This window comes from Harmonia axyridis, chromosome 2, assembly GCF_914767665.1.
Source record: "Harmonia axyridis chromosome 2, icHarAxyr1.1, whole genome shotgun sequence".
NCBI classification, from domain to species: domain Eukaryota; kingdom Metazoa; phylum Arthropoda; class Insecta; order Coleoptera; family Coccinellidae; genus Harmonia; species Harmonia axyridis.
Window position 1 is genome coordinate 12,887,277 of NC_059502.1, and position 22,499 is coordinate 12,909,775.

Genomic DNA, 22,499 nt, shown 5'->3' on the forward strand with positions numbered 1-22,499 from the left:
TGTGAATACTGTATTGGGTTGGAATACCTGTTTGTGTTCTTCTTTCTAATAAATAAATAAATAAATAAATACTTTATTCAACAAAAGATTAAAAAGTTACCTTAGCTACTTCTCACCATCATCTTTATCTCATCAAAATAATCCGCTTCACTCTTCTAATACTTATCTTCCTTGCAGACTGCCAACTATATCTTTATGGTAAAGAAGCTGTTCTTTCCAACAAAGACCTACCGACCAGTAAAGATTGCGAAGTATGGTTTCCCAACCAAGAGAACTACGGAGTTATCGTAGAACTTTCACGACTGAATATACCCTGTTCTAAGGGTTATCTCCACTTCGCTGGCTTGAATACAAGTCAACAGCAACATTACAGAAGCCGCAAGCAATCGCACCTTTGCGGTAAACTAGAAGAACTTCCGGAATCCGACAGGAGGATATACTTTCCTGTGTCTCATACGCCACCCTTGATGCGCTTGATGAACGATCCCGTTTTCACCTTATCCTACCACTTGGTCGACTACTGCTACAACATTACCTTCTTGACCAGAAATGGCTCTTTCGAACTCAAGCCAACTGGAGAACTTATGTGTACCTTCAAAATATATCTTCCTCATGGGAATAGAGTTGCTTTGACTCTTCATATTGGAGATTCATCTGCAGGTGAGTTAGGCAATCAAGCTGAAAATCAGTTCAAAGCTCAGGGTTACGGTATCAAGTAACTTTAAAATTTCTTTTCCGGTCCTGAGCGCGAACTTTGTACAGGAAGAATTTTTTATGGTTCAAATAGGAAGTTTTGAAGCTGAAAAATGTAACTATGTGCTGTGTCATTCTTGGTTGTTATTTTGGGAGTTTATAACGTACACATATATCGTACAGGAGTACGACGTTGTTTATCATACTGCCAGGTAAATTAAGAAGACTATATTGCAGGAGTATTTCATTGAGTAGCAAGCCTTTAGTAATAGCTTTATAATTTATCAAAATATCTTCTACTAAAATTCGAGTTTATCTTTCTTTGATTTGAAGATATATTTCCAGGCTTCAGTAGCTTCAAAAGTGACCCTGCAGTAGAAATGTTGAAAGTTGTTATCTTCAACGCAAGTACCTAGATAAATTATTTTTTATTTCTCGACTCTCCTTCAGATTCTCATATACGAAGCTCTTCAATAACCTGGGTGGAAAGTAATGCCACCAAATATCTAGCTAGACGTAACGAAGTGTTATAAATGCTAGGCATGGTGGTATTGAATGCAATGAAATTGTTAAAAAGGCATTAAAGGCAACATTCACTGGACTAGAAACCTCCTGTAAGCTTGGAAAAAAATACTACAGGCGGATGGTCATCATTTTGGATCTCATGACTAAGACATCCATCTGGGTAAACACACTTAGACTTGCAAAAATGAAAAAACCGTGAATTTCTTCGGTCCTACAAACAAAAACAAAGCTAATACAGCTGCCTTGGGCTAAGCTCCGAATTATTTTTGAAATGCTGATGAGTCACTGTCAGTGAGCATCTTCTGTTAGTATAGATCTGTCATTAGATCTCAAAATCAGACCCTTTAAATAAAACATGGAAATAACTGAACACATTGCCTGTGATCGCTACAACATAAATTACGTTTAAATACTTAGCCGCGCCAAGGCTCTCGCGCCGTTTGTAGTTGTACAATGTAGTTTTAACTCGAGTTTTGTTTTTATGTCACCATAATGGAAGAAGGCTTTGTGAAAGGACAAAGTGACAATTTGCCTAGAATAGATATATTCGCAGTGATGGAGTTTTTCTCTTCAAATCCATCTTATGTCAGTGCTGAAATAAAAGGAGTTAAACTCTTCAAGTAAGCATCTACTTTTGAGTTTGCTTCATCATGGTTCAACTTATAACGATGATTTATTTAAAAAACGTTTCATAAACAGTTTGTAGTTGAGTACTGGTTGTTGAAGTCTATCAATGGCAAAACATATTTATGTGAGCAGTAAAAAGTAAAAAGAGAAAAAAGTAATTTATATGTATGTATGTAGTAAGTTATTTCAGCCATCGTGTAACGAACAAAACACGACACGAACGGCACAAGTGATTGTACAACAATGAATACGTAAGCACTCTGCGAATACCAGTCGTCTAGTGTGTGACGTCACGCCACTTACACGTACTATGAAATTATTCTTCCAAGCGCAACTTCAAAGTCCCATAACTTTTTCATTTCTAGAGATATTTCAATGATTCTTCCACATTTTTGTTTCATTTTACTTAAATTTTTAGAATTAATCCTTAACAAAAAAATGAAAACTAGTCCATTCGCCTTCATTGTAATCCTGTTGTTTTTTCATCTAAACCTCTCAATTTCAGGAAAGGAGACCTCCTTCCCATCCTTCGAAGAGCCACCGTTGGACGAGAAATGCGACGGTCTCGAGACCCAGCTCTACGACTCCGACAACAAATGGTTCCACTGCACGCGACCTGGGGACTCGGAAAGGCAGATCGAAATCGTCTCACGCGGTAACAGAGTTACCCTACAAGTGGCCGTACGCGGTATACGAAATGGGGCCCTTGGCCTTCGGATGACTTACAGGGCGGAACCGATCGAAGAGATCGTGGGCCTTTGCGAATTCGGATGGGTGGCCTTGAGGCAGTTCTGCATATCGACAGTGGAGGGGGTGAGGCTGCCGTGGGCTCAGGCGGAAATGGAGTGTATACGCAGAGGTGGCCATTTGGCGAGTGTGAGGAGCGAGCATGGGCAGAACATCGTCAACGGCCTCCTCTTGAACAGGTATGTTAACGATGAATGATGATGATATCTATGTATGTGTACAAATTGAGTGACTTTCGATAGATTTTTCAGATCAGATTTTTCTTCACAAAACCAATTTTTTTTATAAAAAGGCCAATTAGTTTCAACTTTCTTTTGAAGTCTTCATCAGAGTTCTAAAAAACGAGAAACACATTTCAAAGATAACAAAAACAGATGAATTCATAAGTGAAGAAACAGGTTCGGCATCTCAACTTTCTTGTCTTTGTTTGGTTTCGTTGACAGATATTTGAATTCAGTGCGATCTTATGGTCTATTGTGCCCCCCATCAGAGCTATTTTCTCCATAACGTGATTTATAGCTCGCCTTCCAGATCCAGAGTTCTAATGAACTACAATATCTGGGATGGCTTCATGGAGGCTCTAATTCCTCACTTCTACAAGATTCGTGTCCAAAGCAGATTTTGCGTTAGCTAGCGATGGCGAGGCATTCCGTCACCAGGTGATCCGGAGTTTGTTACTTTTCCCAACAGAATTAGCACTAGTCATTTTCTGTTAGACCCATTCTCGTGAGGTCTTTCCTAAGGCGACAATGCCCTGTGAGGAACCCAGTGAGGAGGTGTAGCATATTTTTACAAAGATCCAAATACTTCTTGGATCTCGTAGAGTCAAAGTTTCGTAGAAACTTTTTGGAGTGATCCAAACTAGAAAGATTCCACCAGAGTATTTCTCTTCCTCTCTTCTCCAACTCCTGAAACTCCTTGTAGGTACATTTGTCTACGCCACAGAAATGTTCCGGGCCGATGAAAGGAGTTAGTGCTCCTTTTCTGGCAAGTTTGTTGGCCTCTTCATTCTCTCTCATTCCCGAGAGGCCGAGAAGACCTTGTTATTCTTGCCTATTTACTAGCTAAAGTTATATTTAATTATTAAAAAGTAAAATAACTTATTTCCGCTTTATATATTTATTTTCACAACAATTGTTTCGTCATGATAACATGACTTCGTCAGGTGAGTATGGTAACAGTTACCATACTCACCTGACGAAGTCATGTTATCATGACGAAACAATTGTTGTGAAAATAAATATATAAAGCGGAAATAAGTTATTTTACTTTTTAATCATCAAGATGAATTTCCGACAAGTAAAGACTGAGACAATCAAACACTTATATTTAATTATTAGGTAGGTCAACCAAGTAGGTGAATCTGCCTGCTTGGTAGATTTGCAAACTATGTAGATGTACAATCGAGATAGATCTCCAAATTATGTTGGTCTACCATCAATTTACATATGTTGGCTACTAAGTTACTAACTCAAACAAGACCCCCTTCAAAACTATGGAATGCCTCATCTAGAGCATTTCTATGTCTTAATATTTTGCTATTTCATCAAGACTAACGTATCGGATAAGCTTATGCGATGTTAACATAGCAAAAAAGTCTTGACCATCAGAAAACTGGTAAACGAGCTAGTGAGGAAAATTCTACGATCAACTGCTAGGTTGGAACCCTTGTAAATATTAGGTGCGGCAAGTAAAATTCTTTTTAAAACAATCGTTCCCTGAAAGAATCTTTTTAATTTTGTCACATTGTCTATTACTCTCGAAATTTGAGACAGGAATGGTCCATAAGGTTTGAATCACTGATGACGATTCCCTTTCTCAAATTCAATTCTGTCCGTCCATCTGACCGGGGAACCATAAAATGATTACTCTGAAACGGAAACACATGAAGATTTGAATTTTTCAGGGTAGGTTTTCTTGTTTGAATTCTAGAATAGGTTACGAAAATATTGGCAATCGAAATTTGATTTTCCTCGTAATTTTGAAATTATATATTCGTAGGGGATACATTGCGGTTTTAGATGTAGAATGATAGTTTGAAGCTTCATGCAAACTTCATGTTAACCAGTACCTCAGAAAGGCCAAAAAAATATCGTAGAATTACTCAATATTCTGATCAAATTATTAAGATAATAGAAAATCAAAGCAGAATATCTTGAAATTATTCCACTATTTTTAGATGTAATGACACTTCAAATTCTTGATAAATATCAATAATAGTTACGAATAATATTTGCCAACAAACTCATAACATTCAGAATACCCCTTATAATATTTAAGTTAGAACTAGAATTCAAGAAAGTTCGATAATCTTATAAAAGATAATCCACTTGAAATAGAAACTCTCCAAAATGTTTTTATCATTCATTAATCATCAAGTTTGCAACTCAACACCTATTTATATCAAACGAAATTCACCTTACAAAACCTGCTGGAATAATAATGAGCAGAAGGGTAGTAGAAATCTTACGCGAATTAACTAGAAAAAAAACTTCCGCTGGAGCTTGTTAAAGCTGAATGGGGGATCGAAATATGGAAATTATTCAATGTCCTAATCAGGCTGGAAAGTATCTCCTAGGAAAGCTACTCCTGTTACACGAGAGTCGCTGGATGAATTCGAAATTTCTTAGTTGTTGAAGCGACAGCTAATTCCCCTACAGCTATAAGGGGATGCCTCGAGATAATTCAGAAAGGATGTCGATCTCTCATTGAATCGATTGAAAGATAACAGAGATTTGTTAATAGAAGCGAAAAAAAAATTTAAAAAGGTATTTCGAATATAATATTAGATCAATAGAAAAGTCCCCGGTCTGATGCACAGATGGCGATGCTAGTATTAAATCCATATGATTTTTAGTTAGTACCAACCTTCAAACGATACGTGTCAAAAATTGACAGCAGTCCGACCATATGTTTGTGAGATAGTGTTGTGAGTGTAGCTACTTTTGTTAGTTGAAAAAAGATGGAAAATAAATTTCGGGTGCTGATAAAATATTGCTTTTTGAGGGGAAAACATACAGTCGAAGCAAAATCTTGGCTTAATGAAAGTATCCGGGGTCTGCACCAGGAGATCAACCATCATAGATTGGTATGCTTAGTTTAAACGTGGTGAAATGAGCGACGAAGACGTCGAACGCAGTGGACGTCCAAAACAGGCTGTCACCGACGAAAAAATCAAGAAAGTACACATACAAATAATTTTGAATGACCGTAAAGTGAAGTTGATCGAGATAGCAGACATTGTGAAGATATCATCTGAAGGTGTACATCATTATTCACGGATATTTGTACATGAGAGAGCTGTGTGCAAAATGGGTGCGCGCGAGCTCACAATCGATCAAAATCAACAACGTGTTAATGATTCTGAGCAGTGTTTGAAGCTGTTTAAGTGCACGAGACTTGAATTTTTGCGTCGATATGTGACGATGGATTAAAAATGGCTCCATCATTTTACTCCGGAGTTCAATCGACAGTCAGGACACTGTACACGATGAACCGAATCCAAAGCGAGGAAAAACACAACAGTCAGCTGGCAAGGTTATGGCATCATTATCCTGGGATGCGCAAAGTGTAATATTCATTGATTACCTCCAAAAGGGCCAGAATATCAACATCGATTATAATATAGCGTTAATGGATCATTTGAAGAATGAAATCGTTAAAAAACGGCCTCATTTGAAGAAAAAGAAAGGTGTTGTCTCATCAAGACAATGCGCCGTGTCACAAATCAATGAAAACAATGGCAAAATTGCATGAATTGTTTCTGCATCTACCGTGTTCGCCAGATCTGGTCCCTAGCGACTTCTTCCTGTTCTTAGACCTCAAAAGAATGCTCGCTGGAAAGAAATTTAGCGCCAATGAAGACGCCAAAACTTGAAGCGAAAGACAAAACGTACTACAAAAATGGTATCGAAAACTTAGAAGATCGCTATAAGCGCTGTATCGCCCTCGAAGGCAACTATGTTGAATAATAAAATCGAATTTTGCCAAAAAAATGTGTTTTAGTATAGCAGACCGGGGACTTTTCAATTGGCCTGTTATGTGAATGAGTAAATGACGTTAGCAAACTGCATAGTCCATACGCTCTGAAATTATCGCGAATGATATAGATTCAGTTATATCAATAATGACATAAGTTAAATTGAAATATACCAGCGTTTTATCTCTATATTCATTGTATTTGTTTCCCTCAATTCTCGTTAAAACGTTAAAGAATTGCTATTCCGGAATTACTGATTATTCCTTTTAATTTGAGCGTAATTCAATTCTCGACTCATTCATTGGAATATACACTCATTCTCGACTAATTGACCACATGAATCTGTATTTATTTCAACATTTTACGTTCATATATATACGAAAATTCCCAATTAGAGTAGATAGGTGGCGCTTGTGGTTATTTATACTCCAAACTAAACGACTGTTTCAATTGTATACCGAAACTCTAATACCTCACCTAGGAATAATTTATGTTTTTGTAAAACATTATAGTGTTGACCCCTTCTAGATAATCATGAATATGAAAAAAGACAGACAATGGACAAATATTCGATATATTCTCCATTAGGTCAATGTTTCTTCGATATAAATGGAAGTAAAAATATACTTCACCTACAATAGAAAGAATATTGATTCGAATATAGTGTGACCAGAAGCAATTATCTTCACCCTACATATTCCTCATATTCATCTAGCATGAATATCGATTGGTGACATTTTCACGTGTTTCAGTTATGTCGTACTTTTCCATTCACGAATTGAAGATCGAATAACATTCATAATATTAATGTAACCTGTTTCGAAAAATACATATCGAATATCATGCTACCTTCCAAGTGCCTCATTTCCACACACTTATCTTGTGGATCTTATGTCATCTAACAATAAATTTTCTTCGTATTATGTAAAACTTAATAATATCAGTTATCATCCAGAATAATATATCGCTTATCGACAGTTTTTATTTTGAATTGAGGTAATATAGGGTGTTTTTTTCGAGGTATATAAATTTAAGTTGGCATTACTGTTCAAGATGGCGACCGATTTAACATCTGTCAAGTGATTTATTCTCAGTTTGGTTTGGCAATTCATCATGAATAACGCTTGAACAACGCTTGCAAATAGTGCAATTTCATTTCGAAAATAATGTGCCGTTGTTCCCGATTTTCATAAGCGAATTCTGTTTAGCGTTGAAGCGCACTTCTGGTTGAATGGCTACATCAACAAACAAAACTGCCACATTTGGAGTGAAGCTAATCCTCAAGTGTATGTCGAAACACCGTTACATCCAGAAAAACTAACTGTTTGGTGCGCTTTATGGGCTGGTGGAATCATTGGTCCGTACTTCTTCAAAAACGATTATGGCCAGAACGTTACAGTCAATGGTCATGATTACTAACTTTTTCATTCCTGAATTGAACAACCATGATGTCCAGGAGCTGTGGTTCCAACAAGACGGCGCAACATGTCACACAGCTCGTGCCACAATCGATTTATTGAAAGACACGTTTGGTGACCGCCTAATTTCACGTTTTGGACCTGTGAATTGGCCTCCAAGATCTTGTGATTTGAGACAGCTAGACTACTTTCTGTGGGGCTATGTAAAGTCATTGGTCTATGCGGATAAGCCACAAACCCTTGACCATTTGGAAGACAACATTCACCGTGTTATTGCCGATATACGGCCACAAATGTTGGAAAAAGTCATCGAGATTTGGACGTCCAGATTGGACTACATCCGAGCCAGCCGTGGCGGTCATATGCCAGAAATCATATTCAAAGTGTAATACCACAAGATTATCTTGCGGATAAATAAAATTCATGTCAATCGAATAATCCACCGTTGTTTAATTGCAACTTAAAGTTCCATAGATCTAAAAAAACACCATTTACAAGGGTGGGTGAAATTAATGATAAAATGATCTCCGAGATAGAGAAAAACGAAAGGCTTTTTTAGAGGAACTTACAATGCCATTACCTGTATTGTTTACATGATGAAACCTTCGCGATTTTTTCCCAAATTCAATCATTTACTCCTTACTATACTATCTATGTTTCACCAAAAAAAAATTAAATATAAACTGCTCCTTCTAGGTGTAACAGTTTCTTTGTCAGTTATTATATGGTATTATCCCAACCTATTATTCTATATCAATTCAATTCAATCATTATTAGTCCTTTAAGACATATTATAATGTATAGGACATGTTAACATAAGAATAATCACAATAAAAGTAAAAAGCAAATTATTATAAAAATCGAGACATGACATGGAGAATCACCTATAGTGAAAAGCTGTTTCTCTAAAATTCATATGAAATATGACCTAAACATCCTTATTTAATAACCCAATCCAACTTCTGAAACGAATGTAGTTGCTACTACATTCGAATGGTGCACGTATAATAGATTTCTATATCGAATACAATAATTCTAATTCCTGGCTAGGAATTTAATTTTCGTTGCAACCAATTCCTCGAATGAAGTTGAAGGAGCCAATCTCTCCTTTTCAATACATTTCCTGGAATTTACTGTTGTACAAATACCCTCTCCAGGACTGCAAGTTTTATATCGTCGATTCCAAAGCAATTCCAACTTTTAATACTCCACAAAACTCTAAAACTTCGCAGATTGACCGATGACGTGCAAAGCTTATTGAGTTTAATTTTTTATGTCGCTTGAAAAATGAATAAGTATCTGATATATTGATGTCAATGACATCATAAAAACATAATGAGAAGTAAGTATTTCCGTGAAAAAAAATAGTTTTTTATATTTTTGGATCGAGTAAACGAGCTGTCACAGTTCGAACGTTTGGATGATATAATGAAAAATAAATAAGGTGTATTTCATTCAATTCAGAAATAAATACATTGGAAAAAATTCATTTCCGAAATAGGAACATTTTTATGTAGTTGTTTGTGAATAATCTTAACAAAATGGCGAATGCGCGAATATTGAATGATTGAATCACTTCAAGAAAAGGAATAACGGATCCCCATATGAGTATTCAATCAGTGTTTCATTGATAGAATGGGATAACAGCTCTATAAATAACCATTGAATTAATTAATTCATTATTATTATATATAATAATTACTTCTACCTCTAAAATTCTTACCTAACCTTTAAGTATATGTGATCGGGCGGTTGAGTATAAAATGACTTAACTTCAAATTTTTAAGTCCTTCAGTTTATATTCATCATTTTGGAGTTTCAAAAAAGCACGTATATTGAATATTCTGAGATATCAATAATTTTTTTTGTACTGATTTTTACTTTCATTAATTTATTAATTTGACAATAATGTTATCTATACACATCCTGATCAGGAAGATGTCATTTTTTCTTGTTAATAATTCATGAAACGTTAGTGACCGCACTCACATTTTTTTTATTTATTCGGCAACAAATTCAAGATGATTTTTGCTGTTTTGCAACAGATGGTAGTAGCGAAAAATGGTAGTCGAAATAAATAGACCGTAGATGTCATATGATGAGCTAAGGTATTTTTAACAATAACTCCATCGAAATATTAGTCGAATTGTGTCTGCATCATAAAGTTGTTTTCGATTAAACATGTCAGCTTAAGAGCCAAATTCTCGTCATTTGCAGGAGGTTTTAATTTTCTGCATTAATTTGAATGAATCTACGGCTGAGGCTCATCGAATGCTCTCAAATACCAATGATGAAGCCGCCATTATGAAAGAACGTGCCGAGAGTGGTATCAAAGCTTCAAGAACGGTGATTTTGACGTCGAAGTATGGAAGTATGATTTTGACGTTGTAGCATGGTGGTGGAAGAGAGAAGGTTTTTCGAAGATGCAGAATTGGAGGCATTACTTGATCAAGATTTGTGTCAAATGCAACAAAAATTGACAGGATCATTGGAAGTGACAAGCCATTTCAAAACGTCTGAAAGTCATGGAAAATATTCAGAAACAAAGAAATTGGCTGCCGTACGAGTTGAAGCCGAGAGAATTTGAACGGAGTTTGTTTGCTTGTGAACAGCTGCTTCCAAGGACAAAGACGGAAGGGATTTCTGCATTGCATTCTGTAGACGAAAAACGCTCGAAAAAACGGGTTCATTACGATAATCCCAAAAGACGAGAATCATGGGGATATCCCGGTAATACTTCCACGTCGACGGTCAAATCGAATATTCATGCTCAGTCCTTGGTAGGACCAGCTGAGCGTAGTGTATTATGAGTTGATAAAAACCGACTGAAACAATCACAAGCGATTTTTATCGAACGCAATTAATGCGTTCGAGCCGAGCATTGAAAGACAAACGCCAATACATCGATAGACACGATAAAGTGATTTCACAGCATGACAATGCTCGACCCCATGTTGCCAAATTGGTCAATACAAACTTGGAAACGTTGAAATTAGAAGTCCTATCCTCGGACTATCACTTGTCTTGGTCAATGGCACTCGGCCTGGCTGACCAGCACATCCAATCTTATGAAGAAGTAAAAAATTTGATCGATTCGTGGATAGCTGTGGATTTCTGTTTAACATAAATAAGATTGAAGAGTAATGATTAGAACGCCTGGCGAATATCTGATAACCACAATAGAAATATTCGTATAAATGATCATCTACAACTGCATTTCCGGAGGATCTATATCAGTTTCAAGATGGTAAATAAAGAAAAATTTATGATTCTCTTCAGTCGAGTGAACTCAATCCTCGTCAGAGTAAATAGTTTGAATGCAGCCGGTTATTATATCAATCCTTATTCCACTATTAATTAAGCATGAAAAATGGGACTGAAACATTTCTGAATATTCTGTTTATTTCTACCTCCTTCTGTGTTTATTTCTTCCGCTTACATTAAAACTGTAATTATTCATGCTCTAGTTGCCGGAGTTTACGATTCTTCTGATAAAATATTGAAGGAAAATACGAGAGAATGAGAAGTCCTCGAAATTTTTATCAATATTAATGTGGGTTGACTTTCCTTTGTAAAAACGTCAGATTTTCTCGAATGCCATTGAGGGTTGACATTGTTGGAGGATTTTGGTTCACTAATTCAATGAAGCTGCAAATTTGATACGAAAGTTCCTCTAATTCAAATAAATAAAATTCATGATTTATGAACATATTCATTTTTCAAAAATCAAGAAATATTTCATCATAACAAACACATTATTTTTATATATTTTCTTGATTCGTCTGGAATCTCTTCATAATTAGTGTGCCGAAGTAATTTGGAGCTAAGCGAATCACTCAAATATTTTCCTCAAACTTTTTTACGAATTATTCCCACATTCTTTTCAAACAAGGCTTTGATTATCACTCATTAGCTGAGATATTTCGAAAAAATTGAACTGGGAAAATTTAGTTTCCTCAAGTGGTAGAAGTCGGGTAACAGAATGGCGAATGCGCCTGTCTTTTTCAACATATTTATGAAGTGTGTAGTGAGACAGTGAATATTCGGTTTGGCTGTCGACGTGGAAGCATGGCCGGAATATCTTCATGTTTTTTTACGCTCGGGATTATCGTAATGAATCCATTTTTCGTCTAAAGTCACAATGCTTTGCTGAAATCCCTTCCGTTTTTGCTTTGCAAGCAGCTGTTCACAAGCAAACAAACGCCGTTCAACATCTCTCGGCTTCAACTCATATACGACACCCAATTTCCTTGTTTCTGAATCATTCCCATGACGTTCAGGCATTTTGAAATGGCTTGTTGCGTCACTCCCAATGATCCTGCTAATTCTTGTTGCATTTGACACGACTCTTGATCAAGTAATTCCTACAATTCTGCATCTTCGAAAACCTTCTCTCTTCCACCGCCATGCTGGTTTACAACGTCGAAATCACCGTTCTTGAAGCGATGAAACCACTATCGGCACGTTCTTTCACTAATAGCTGGCTCATCATAGGTATTTGACAGCATTCGATGAACCTTAGCCGCAGATTTCTTCATATGGAAGCAGAAAATTAAAACCTCCCGCAAATGACGAAAATTCGGCTCGTAAGCTGACATGTTTAATCGAGAATAACTTTATGATGCAGACACAAATCGACTAATATTTCGATGATGTTATATTTACAAATACATAAGCTCATTGTTTGACATCTACGATCTATTTATTTTGACCACCACTTACCGCTACAGCCATATATTAATATTTTAAACTTAACTCTACAGTATCATAGAGTTTATTTATGTAATATTCTGAATGAACTTTCTTATTATAATTATATTTCATTCGAATGACAGAAAGTCTGATTTTAAAATTTAAAGATTGTACACGTGCCGAAACAAGGTTTCCTATATTCTTAACCGGATATTTAACTTCCAATGCACACAAAAAGTTTGTACTGCATCTGCCAAACAATGGCAAACATGTATAGAGATTCAATTGCAGTACATCACTGTACAAAGTATCGTCCACTATCGTCCAAACTTTTAGGGAGTTGCGTTCACTCCAAACTGATCAGACAAAACAAATGTTAACTTTACCGCGCTCTTAAATCTACGTCACCCACTATCACATCCTCGAGCCTGTGAAATTGGTGTCCTTTATCATCCTCCCCTCCCTCTCCGGTCCCTAACCTATATCTAATCGAGAACACCGAATTCAACTACCGTGTAGATAACGGTATTGAAGTTCAATGTAACGAACGGATGAGCCCTTAAGCGCTGGTTATTGACCAACTAATTCCGCCTGATTTCAGACACAGATAATTAAAGGTGCGTACGCATGATTAATTAGGACCAATGATGTGCTTTCGCCTGAACAAACGTCATCAAATTTTTTTCTGTATCACTCGCCATTAGAATAGAATAGAATAGAATCTCTTTATTTTCCATCGACCAACAAGGTATAGAAAAAGTCATAACAAAAAGAAAAAAGTAACATGTACCTAGTTCACAAAAAAAAAACATTTTAAAAATCAAAACTTTCAGATCAAACTTTTTCTCTCCAAAATATTCTTCTAAGTTGTAATAGGATTGACTGACAATAAGTTCACTGAGTTTTCTCCTGAAACGAACGAGATCCGAGATATGTCGTATATCGGCTGGTATCTTATTATAAATTTTTAAAGACATCACGAGGAAAGAGTTATGTGTTTTCGAGATTCGATGCGCAGGTATTCTGAGGTCGTTTCTAAATCTTGTATCGAAATTATGATTATACCCATTATTTGTAAATTATTTTTTCATTGTTGGTAGTGTTAAATTATTTCTCTATTTCAGTATCGTATTGAATTCATTACAGTACTAAAAACAGTGCTGTTAACTCATTGCAGCATTGTCTACCGGTCTACCATAGTAAAACACATTTTTTTTGGCAAAATTCGATGTTATTATTCAACATAGTTGACTTCGAGGGCGATACAGCGATTATAGCGATCTTCCAACTGTTCGATACCATTTTTGTGGTACGATTTGTCTTTCGCTTCAAAATAAGCCTCAGTTTCGGCGATTACTTCTTCATTGGCGCTAAATTTCTTTCCAGCAAGCATACTTTTGTGGCCTGCGAACAGGAAAATGTCGATGGGGAACAGATCTGGCGAATACGGTGGATGCAAAAGCAATTCGAAGCACAATTCATGCAATTTTACCATTGTTTTCATTGATTTGTGACACAGCGCATTGTCTTGATGAAACAGCCCCTTTTTTCTTCAAATGGGGCCGTTTTCTAATGATTTCATCCTTTAAATGATACAATAACGCTGAATAATAATCTCTGTTGATGGTCTTGAACTTTTGGAGGTAATCAATGAATATTTTACCTTGCACATCTCAGAATACTGATGCCATAACCTTGCCAGCTGACTATTGTTTTCTTCCTCGCTTTGGATTCGGTTCATCATGTGCAGTACACTCAGCTGACTGTCGATTGGACTCCGGAGTGAAATGATGGTGCCATGTTTCATCCATTGTCACATATCGACGTAAAAATTCAGGTTCATTGCAAACAGATTCAAACACTGTTCAGAATCATTAACACGTTGTTGCTTTCGATCGATTGTGAGCTCGCGCGGCAACCATTTTACACACTGCTTTCTCATGTATAGATATCCGTGAACAATATGATCTACATGTTCAGATGATATCTTTACAATGTCTGCTATCTCGGTCAACATCACTTTACGGTCATTCAAAATCATTTTGTGAATTTTTTTGATTTTTTCATCGGTTAGAGCCTCATTTGGGCGTCCACTGCATTCACCGCCTTCGGTGCTCATTTCACTATGTTTAAACTCAGCATACCAATCAATGATGGTTGATTTTCCTGGTGCAGACCGCGGAAACTCTTCATCGAGATTTTGCTTCTACTGCATTTTTTTCCCATTCTTTTCAATTTGAAGAATATAATTCAAACGAATTCGAACAATTTTCATTAAACAATCCTATTGATGTACATTGGCTAGTAGGTAGACAACGAAAACAAATCAGAATTATTCATTAGCAGTCTTTGTCAACTGTGGCCATGTTATATTGACGATAACATTAGTGGCAGCTCCAATCGATTGCCCCATAATGAATTGATTGCATTGTATAGACATATATTTCTGCAGATAATATAATGAATTATAATTGTCATCCATTGTTGCAGTCCTGGTTACCGTGATGACAACGCATACTGGATTGGTGCTTCAGATAAAACCTACGAGGGAGATTTCCGATGGTCAGACGGTCTTCCTTTTTCTTATTCAAGTGAGTATTAACTTTTCTGTTTATGCCTATGGTACAAAATTTTAAATAAGACTACTTCTTACTCACATCAATTATCTCAGGGGAACACCTGTTTTGCTGACGAGGTTTTTTGAGCTCATTCTATATCAGTTTTATGTCCTGAATTCAAATAACGTATTCATTTTTACCTAGGAACTTAAATAAAATAATAGTTCTTCGAGTAGAACTTCAAATATTTTTGATTCAATTCCTACAAGAATAAATAAATTTTTTTTTATTGAACCAACTCTATAGGCTTTGGGGTAATTAAGCGTAGAAATTAGGTAAGATTTTTAAGACTACGTTTTCCATGCTCTTTGACATTCTTTACTTTCAAATATTTGTTTTCTGATCACTTCATAAATATTAAAATATTAATTTTCTCTTCCAAGAAGAAAATTTAAGTCTCAATGCACTGACTGTCTCAGAAAATTATATCTATTCAAAGGAATTTAATCTGTCTGAAAAACGTAAAGAATAAATCTAATTCTGTTTTTCCAATTTCCCTCGTTACAGACTACAATGTAAACAAATTCGAACAAACTTCGTCGAAGGAATGAAATTGCTCTTTTTTTGGATGAAATACGTAACTGGCCCATTTCTGTTAAAAACTGGAGATGATCCAAAAATTATTTGATTAGATTGAATGTTCGTACATCCGAAGAGTATGATGCGAAGCCATGAGCTTTATATGATTTATAGTTTTGTTAGCATGAAAAAGGATAAGTTGAAAAAAATCATTACCGAAACTTTCACTCAAATAGAAACTACCATTTTTCATAAACCAAAGTTATGGAACTGCGACTAGAGAGACATAAATGAAATAGGTTTGTGAAGATTAATGATATCAAATGAGGATATCTCGTATCATTTCCTTGATTGTATGTATATAATGTTTAAAACAAAAGATATTGCATTATTAATGGCTAAAGTTTCATGTGGAAGAGAATATGGGTTTCCATATTGTTTTGAATCAGGATCATTAATAAAAGAGAAACTAGACGTTTTCTGTTTATTATTAAATTTTCAGTATGAACTTTCTTTTGGGGAAAAAATTTGACAACCACTGAGCTTTGGGTAGGTAACGAAAATTAATTATGAAACCTACTTACAGCAATTCGTGTTCAGAAAACGATTAACAATTTCAGTGAACAATTTTCAACTCATATGTAAAGCTAGGCTTAGCTCAATTTTTCCCACGTACAATAATAAAAATATAAAAGAAACCAATTATTATTTTCTCTTTGTTGTTTTATTTGTGAGGGTTTAATAACAAGATGATATTAATATATTTTTTATATTTTCTTATTACTTCAATTAATGAGTTGAACCAATAAATTGAACTATTAGTGAGTATTTATTTATATATTCTCATAAACAATACAAATTCAACTATCAAATCCTATCTTCTCAGGTTACTTTTAAGATTTTACTAGTTAAAACACACTGTTCCGTTAGCAGATTAGAACGATTGCGTATATGTATACCTCTCAAATAGATATGTAAACAGTAATTTGGATTCAGAGTAAAATCGTTTCACAGAAAATGTACTAGGTACTAGATGAACACTGGACAACAAAAAGTAATTGGCATCTCATAGACTTATCGAATTGAGTATTTGCAGAAACCCTAGGCCAATATAGCACTGTTTCAAAAAATTGTATGCACTACTAGTCCCAGAATAGGGTTTTTCCAATAAGTGGATTTATTTCACAATTGCCGGTCGACAAGGTGCTTCACGACGTTCCAGGAGTTTTGCAAACTGTGACTGCAAAATTTTCACCATATGTCTAGTCAATTTTAACTTTCATTGCGTTGTTGAAGCCTGTATCGTTCCATTTTTAGTAATGGTGTAGTTATTACTTGTCAAACGTCAAAATATGAGAGCTTCAAAAGTGACAGCTGCCCGGATAGAGGTCTATTCGAAATTATATCGCTCATTGAAAACCCCTTTATAACAATACATACAATATACATACAATATACGAAGAGATGAAGAACATAAGAAAGTTCAGATTATGTTCCAACAAGCAAAAACGAGTAATTTTAACAGATAAAAACTGTTTTCAGATTTCACTTCAAAAAATGCGTGCCAAAATTTCGGAATATAGAGTTGAAAGCTCAGAGTAATAAACATAGATAGAGGGAGCATATTTCATTTTCAGCAAGCAAATTTTGTCCCCAACATGAACTATCGAATTGACATGAAGCGCGCGGAATCGAAAAAATATCAGTGATACAATATTTCACTGAATTCACGAGTTTCTCCACAAAGAACTCACTTCTTATGTGCCATGGTGAACCAACGTTTCATATAAACTCAAAATATATTGAAATAAATACCTAAATATATCAGAAATTCAGAAAATAAACTTCAAGCGTGCCAAACGACGTGAAACAATCGATGACACCAGGAGAGCAAATGTTGCCAAACCATGGATTTCAGCAGGTAGATACAGAAAATAATGAATATTCTGCTTATTATAAATTCGACAATTAGGAGAGATATCGGATTCCAAATATTCAAATTTGCATATTTAATAGGGAATCACTCAAATAAATATATTTCATTCAATAAAAGATACATTCATAACGATATAGTAAAATTCTGGATTTGTAAATATATCAAAATCCGACAACGTAATCTAGCCATGTTGAGGACATGTAAAAATTGCGTGCACTCCCTCTATGTTTATTACTCTATGGTTGAAAGGAGTTTCGTCTGTTGATAAAACACTGTTTTTTCGAAGGAAAAAATACTATGAAGCAAACAAAACGGTCGATACAAATGCGACGAAAATCCTTGACCTTCTTCTATCATAAGAGAACTTATGAATATCATTCAATTCCATACGGGCATCAGGTTTGCTCACAAAACCTTTTGATGAGGTGAAATCCTGGATCCCATAGATCCTGCACGTGTCCTACATCTGTTTCCTTATTCAAAGCGAGTAGATTCTGATTTATGTGCTGCCGTATTCAATATATTCCGATTTGGACATGGATCTCCTGCCTTACTCCATACATAAAAACCTATTCCACATTCGGCCCCCCGGCTCTTTCACTTCTCCAAAGAGAATATCGTACGTGTATTTCCTCCAATTTGCTCAATTTGAATAGGAAGAACGATTGTTTCTCCAGTGGAGGAACTGTATCAGCATAATATAAATGGGACGAAGTCTGTGCATTATTTACGTTAGATGTAGTTGGGTTGGAGAAGCAAATATTTATAGAAATGGATTGTTTCTGTTGTGGATATTTTGTTGGGACAGAGGTTCATAAGACATTCATTTGAAATCTCTAACATATTTCGGTGAATTTCTTCAGACTCTAGCTAGATTTTTTAGTATTTATATTGAGGAGGCCGATTGAAAAGTCCCCGGTCTTTCATAGTAAAACATTTCCATATACTTATCAAGTATGTACTATCAGCAGCTTTGTCGTGACGTCATCGATGACGTCAAGCAGAGACTGTAAGGTATAGCAGAAAAACAAGCCAATTGAAAAGTCCCTGGTCTACCATAGTGAAACACATTTTTTTGTCAAAATTCGATTTTATTATTCAACATAGTTTCCTTCGAGGGCGATACAGCGATTATAACGATCTTCCAACTTTTCGATACCATTTTTGTAGTACGATTTGTCTTTCGCTTCAAAACAGGCCTCAGTTTCGGCGATTACTTCTTCATTCTAAATTCCTTTCCAGCGAGCATACTTTTGACGTCTGAGAGCAGGAAAAAGTCGCTGGGGGTCAGATTTGGCGAATACGGTGGATGCAGAAGCAATTCGAATCCTAATTCATGCAATTTTGCCATTGTTTTCATTGATTTGTGACACGGCGCCTTGTCTTGATGAAACAGCACCATTTTTTATTCAAATGGGGCCGTTTTATAACGATTTCATCCTTTAAATGATCGAATAACGCTATATAATAATCGCTGTTGAGGGTCTGGCCCTTTTGAAGGTAATCAATGAATATTATACCTTGCGCATCCCATAAAAATCTTTTTTTATGAATTACTCAATTATGGTGGATGCGCTGAGAGAACATCTCTTGTTTAAGGGGCGTATCTAGTTCTTGGCAAAGATGGCACTTGCCACAGGCGCAAGGTCTGCAGAGGCGCCCAAAAATATCAAAAGAAAAAATATTGAAGCACCAGGCAATAAACTTCGAAAGATCACACCTAGATTTATACGCCTCGCAACGAGCCATGCCGAAGAATCTGGAAACATTTTAAATATTGCTAGCTTGATAGCCTTCCCTAGAATTTGCGTACTGGTACTGAAATAACCACAAGATCAGCAAAACGAAAATATATGACTCAAATTATGAACAAAAAATACTATAACAAAATAAAATAGATGAAAAAAATCTTCGAAATAAGGGGCGCTGTCTAATATATTTCCACAGGCGTAATAGTACCTAAATACGGTTCTGCTTATTTTCCTTGCAAGGTAAAACCATTTAGAATAATTTTGGTAATAATAAACTAGAAATGGACACTGAAGGATATGATGATTTTCTAAACATAATGTGATTTCCATTACTATGTTCCCAACATATAATTTCATTTTTAATGAAATGATACGACTTCTATTTATCGAATAAAATCATTGATTTGAAGTTTATACGTTCGGTTCTTGTGTGCCAACTCTAGGAACTATCAAAGGAGTTCAGTAATACGATATATTTTGAATGAAAAATTTCTTAAATTCGTTCATATTTCAGAGGAAACAGAGATTTTCGGTCTGAATTTAAACGAAAATCCGAACTTTCTAACCACTGATATAAGAAACGAAACTTTTTAACAGTATCAAAAAATTACGTGGCGTATAACGAAGCAAACTCAAATCTAAAAAGCTTAAGAGTTTCCACTCCATCAGTGAAATCCCGCAGGATTAGAATTGAAAATCATGAACAGAACAATATTCAGTAAGTTTTTCATGCTTTCTTTAGTCGCACGTCTCTAACTTTTCCTTTCTGTGCGTTCAAGCCTCTGGCTGTTATATTCAAAGCGCGGGCTATCTATTACCAGAGGAAACTTGTTCCCTTTTGACCTTTCTCTGTGATATAATACCCGGAGCGCCAACGGAGCTGATATTTAGGTATATAATGTTCTATATATGGCGAATTGAATTTTCAGAGCTGTTTACTTTTTTTCTGTCACGAATTCAGCAAACAGAGGGTCAGTTTATTTTATCAACCTGAATGAATGAATTTAGCTTGACTTTCTTTATCGAAAATGAATAACTTCAACGACTAACTTCTAACTTATATATACGCAACATACACGGTTTATCCAAATCTGAAATTTTTTGAACAGTCTATGATCCAATTCAAAAAACCACACATAACATATTACTTCAAAATAAAATCAGGAAAGCGCTGACGTGGAGTAAAGAGCTTTTGAGCGCTCGTCAAGTGCCAGTTGAATCTTTGGATATCACATTGCTATATAGTAAAGGGTGTTTTTTTAGAGCTATAGAACTTTAAATTGCAATGAAACAACGATGGATTATTCGATTGGCATGACTTCTATTTATCCGCAAGATAATCTTGTGGCATTACATTTTAAATATGATTTCTGGCATATGACCGCCACGGCTGGCTCGGATGCAGTCCAATCTGGACGTCCAATTTTCGATGACTTTTCCAACATAACACGGCGAGTGTTGTCTTGCAAATGGTCAATGGTTTGTGGCTTATCCGCATAGACCACTGACTTTACATTGCTCCACAGACAGGTGTCTAGCGGTGTTAAATCACAAGATCTTGGAGGCCAATTCACAGGTCCAAAACGTAAAATTAGGCGATCACCGAACGTGTCTTTCAATAAATCGATTGTGGCACGAGCTGTATGACATGTTGCGCCGTCTTGTTGGAACCACAGCTCCTGGACATCATGGTTGTTCAATTCAGGTATGAAAAAGTTAGTAATCATGGCTCTATACCGATCAGCATTGCCTGTAACGTTCTGGCCATCATCGTTTTTGAAGAAGTACGGACCAATGACTCCACCAGCCCATAAAGCGCACCAAACAGTCAGTTTTTCTGGATGTAACGGTGTTTCAACATACACTTGAGGATTAGCTTCACTCCAAATGCGGCAGTTTTGTTTGTTGACGTAGCCATTCAACCAAAAGTGCGCTTCATCGCTAAACAAAATAAAATGGATGTAGTGCGCGATACGTATTCCGCACAGAACCATTATTTTCGAAATGAAATTGCCCTATTTGCAAGCATTGTTCAGGCGTGAGTCTCTTCATGATGAATTACCAATCCAAACTGAGAATAAACCACTTGACAGCTGTTAAATCGGTCGCCATCTTGAACAGTAATGCCAACTTAAAGTTGTATACCTCGAAAAAAACACCCATTATATAGGGTGATTCACCGCGATGGCTTATTAGGAGTGCTTAAAATTTGCATGTTGGGGTTCGAGACAATGATCTTTCCCCTAAAATATTTTCATATTTCTACAACTTCTGGTTATACCGGAAACAGACTACTACTACCTTATTTAAAATCGCACACCCAGTATATTATTGCATCATTAGATAGCCTTTTTGATGAAAATTTCAGCAATATGCCATGCCATAGGTGAAAAGTCAAAGGTTTATGCGTTAATGGGATTTTATGAAAAAAAAATGGTGGCGATGAGGACTCACACTTTTTTTTTTCTGCAGAAAATAATTTTTTTCGAAGACACCTTTTTGAATTTCGAATATTTGTACATGAAAAAGCTGTGTGCGAAATGGGTGCGCGCGAGCTCTCAAAGGATCAATAGCAAGTTAAGGATTCTGAGCAGTGTTTGAAGCTGTTTAAGTGCAATAAACCTGAATTTTTGCGTCGATATGTGACAATGGATGAAACATGGTTTCATCATTTCCCTCCGGAGTCCAATCGACAGTCAGCTGAGTGGACTACACACGATAAACCGAATCCAAAGCGAGGAAAAACACAACAGTCAACTGGCAAAGTTATGGCATCAGTATTCTGGGATGCGCAAGGTATCAATATTCATTGATTACCTTCAAAAAGGCCAGACCATCAACAGCGATTATTATAAAGCGTTATTGGATCGTGGAATCGATGTTGATCGAGATAGCAGACATTGTAAAGATATCATCTGAACATGTACATTACCATTCACGGATATTTGTAAATGAGAAAGCTGTGTGCAAAATGGGTGCCGCGCGAGCTCACAA

The 22,499-nt window shown here is 36.0% G+C and overlaps 1 protein-coding gene across 1 annotated transcript in view; it reads left to right on the plus strand.

The window, feature by feature from the left end:
* LOC123674047 overlaps window positions 1-22,499 on the plus strand; it is a 226,372-nt gene that overhangs the window by 126,516 nt on the left and 77,357 nt on the right. Inside the window, exons 4-6 of the mRNA XM_045608871.1 lie at window positions 178-660; window positions 2,351-2,771; window positions 15,172-15,272. Coding sequence (XP_045464827.1) covers window positions 178-660; window positions 2,351-2,771; window positions 15,172-15,272 — 1,005 coding nt within the window. The remainder of the gene's footprint in view (window positions 1-177; window positions 661-2,350; window positions 2,772-15,171; window positions 15,273-22,499) is intronic.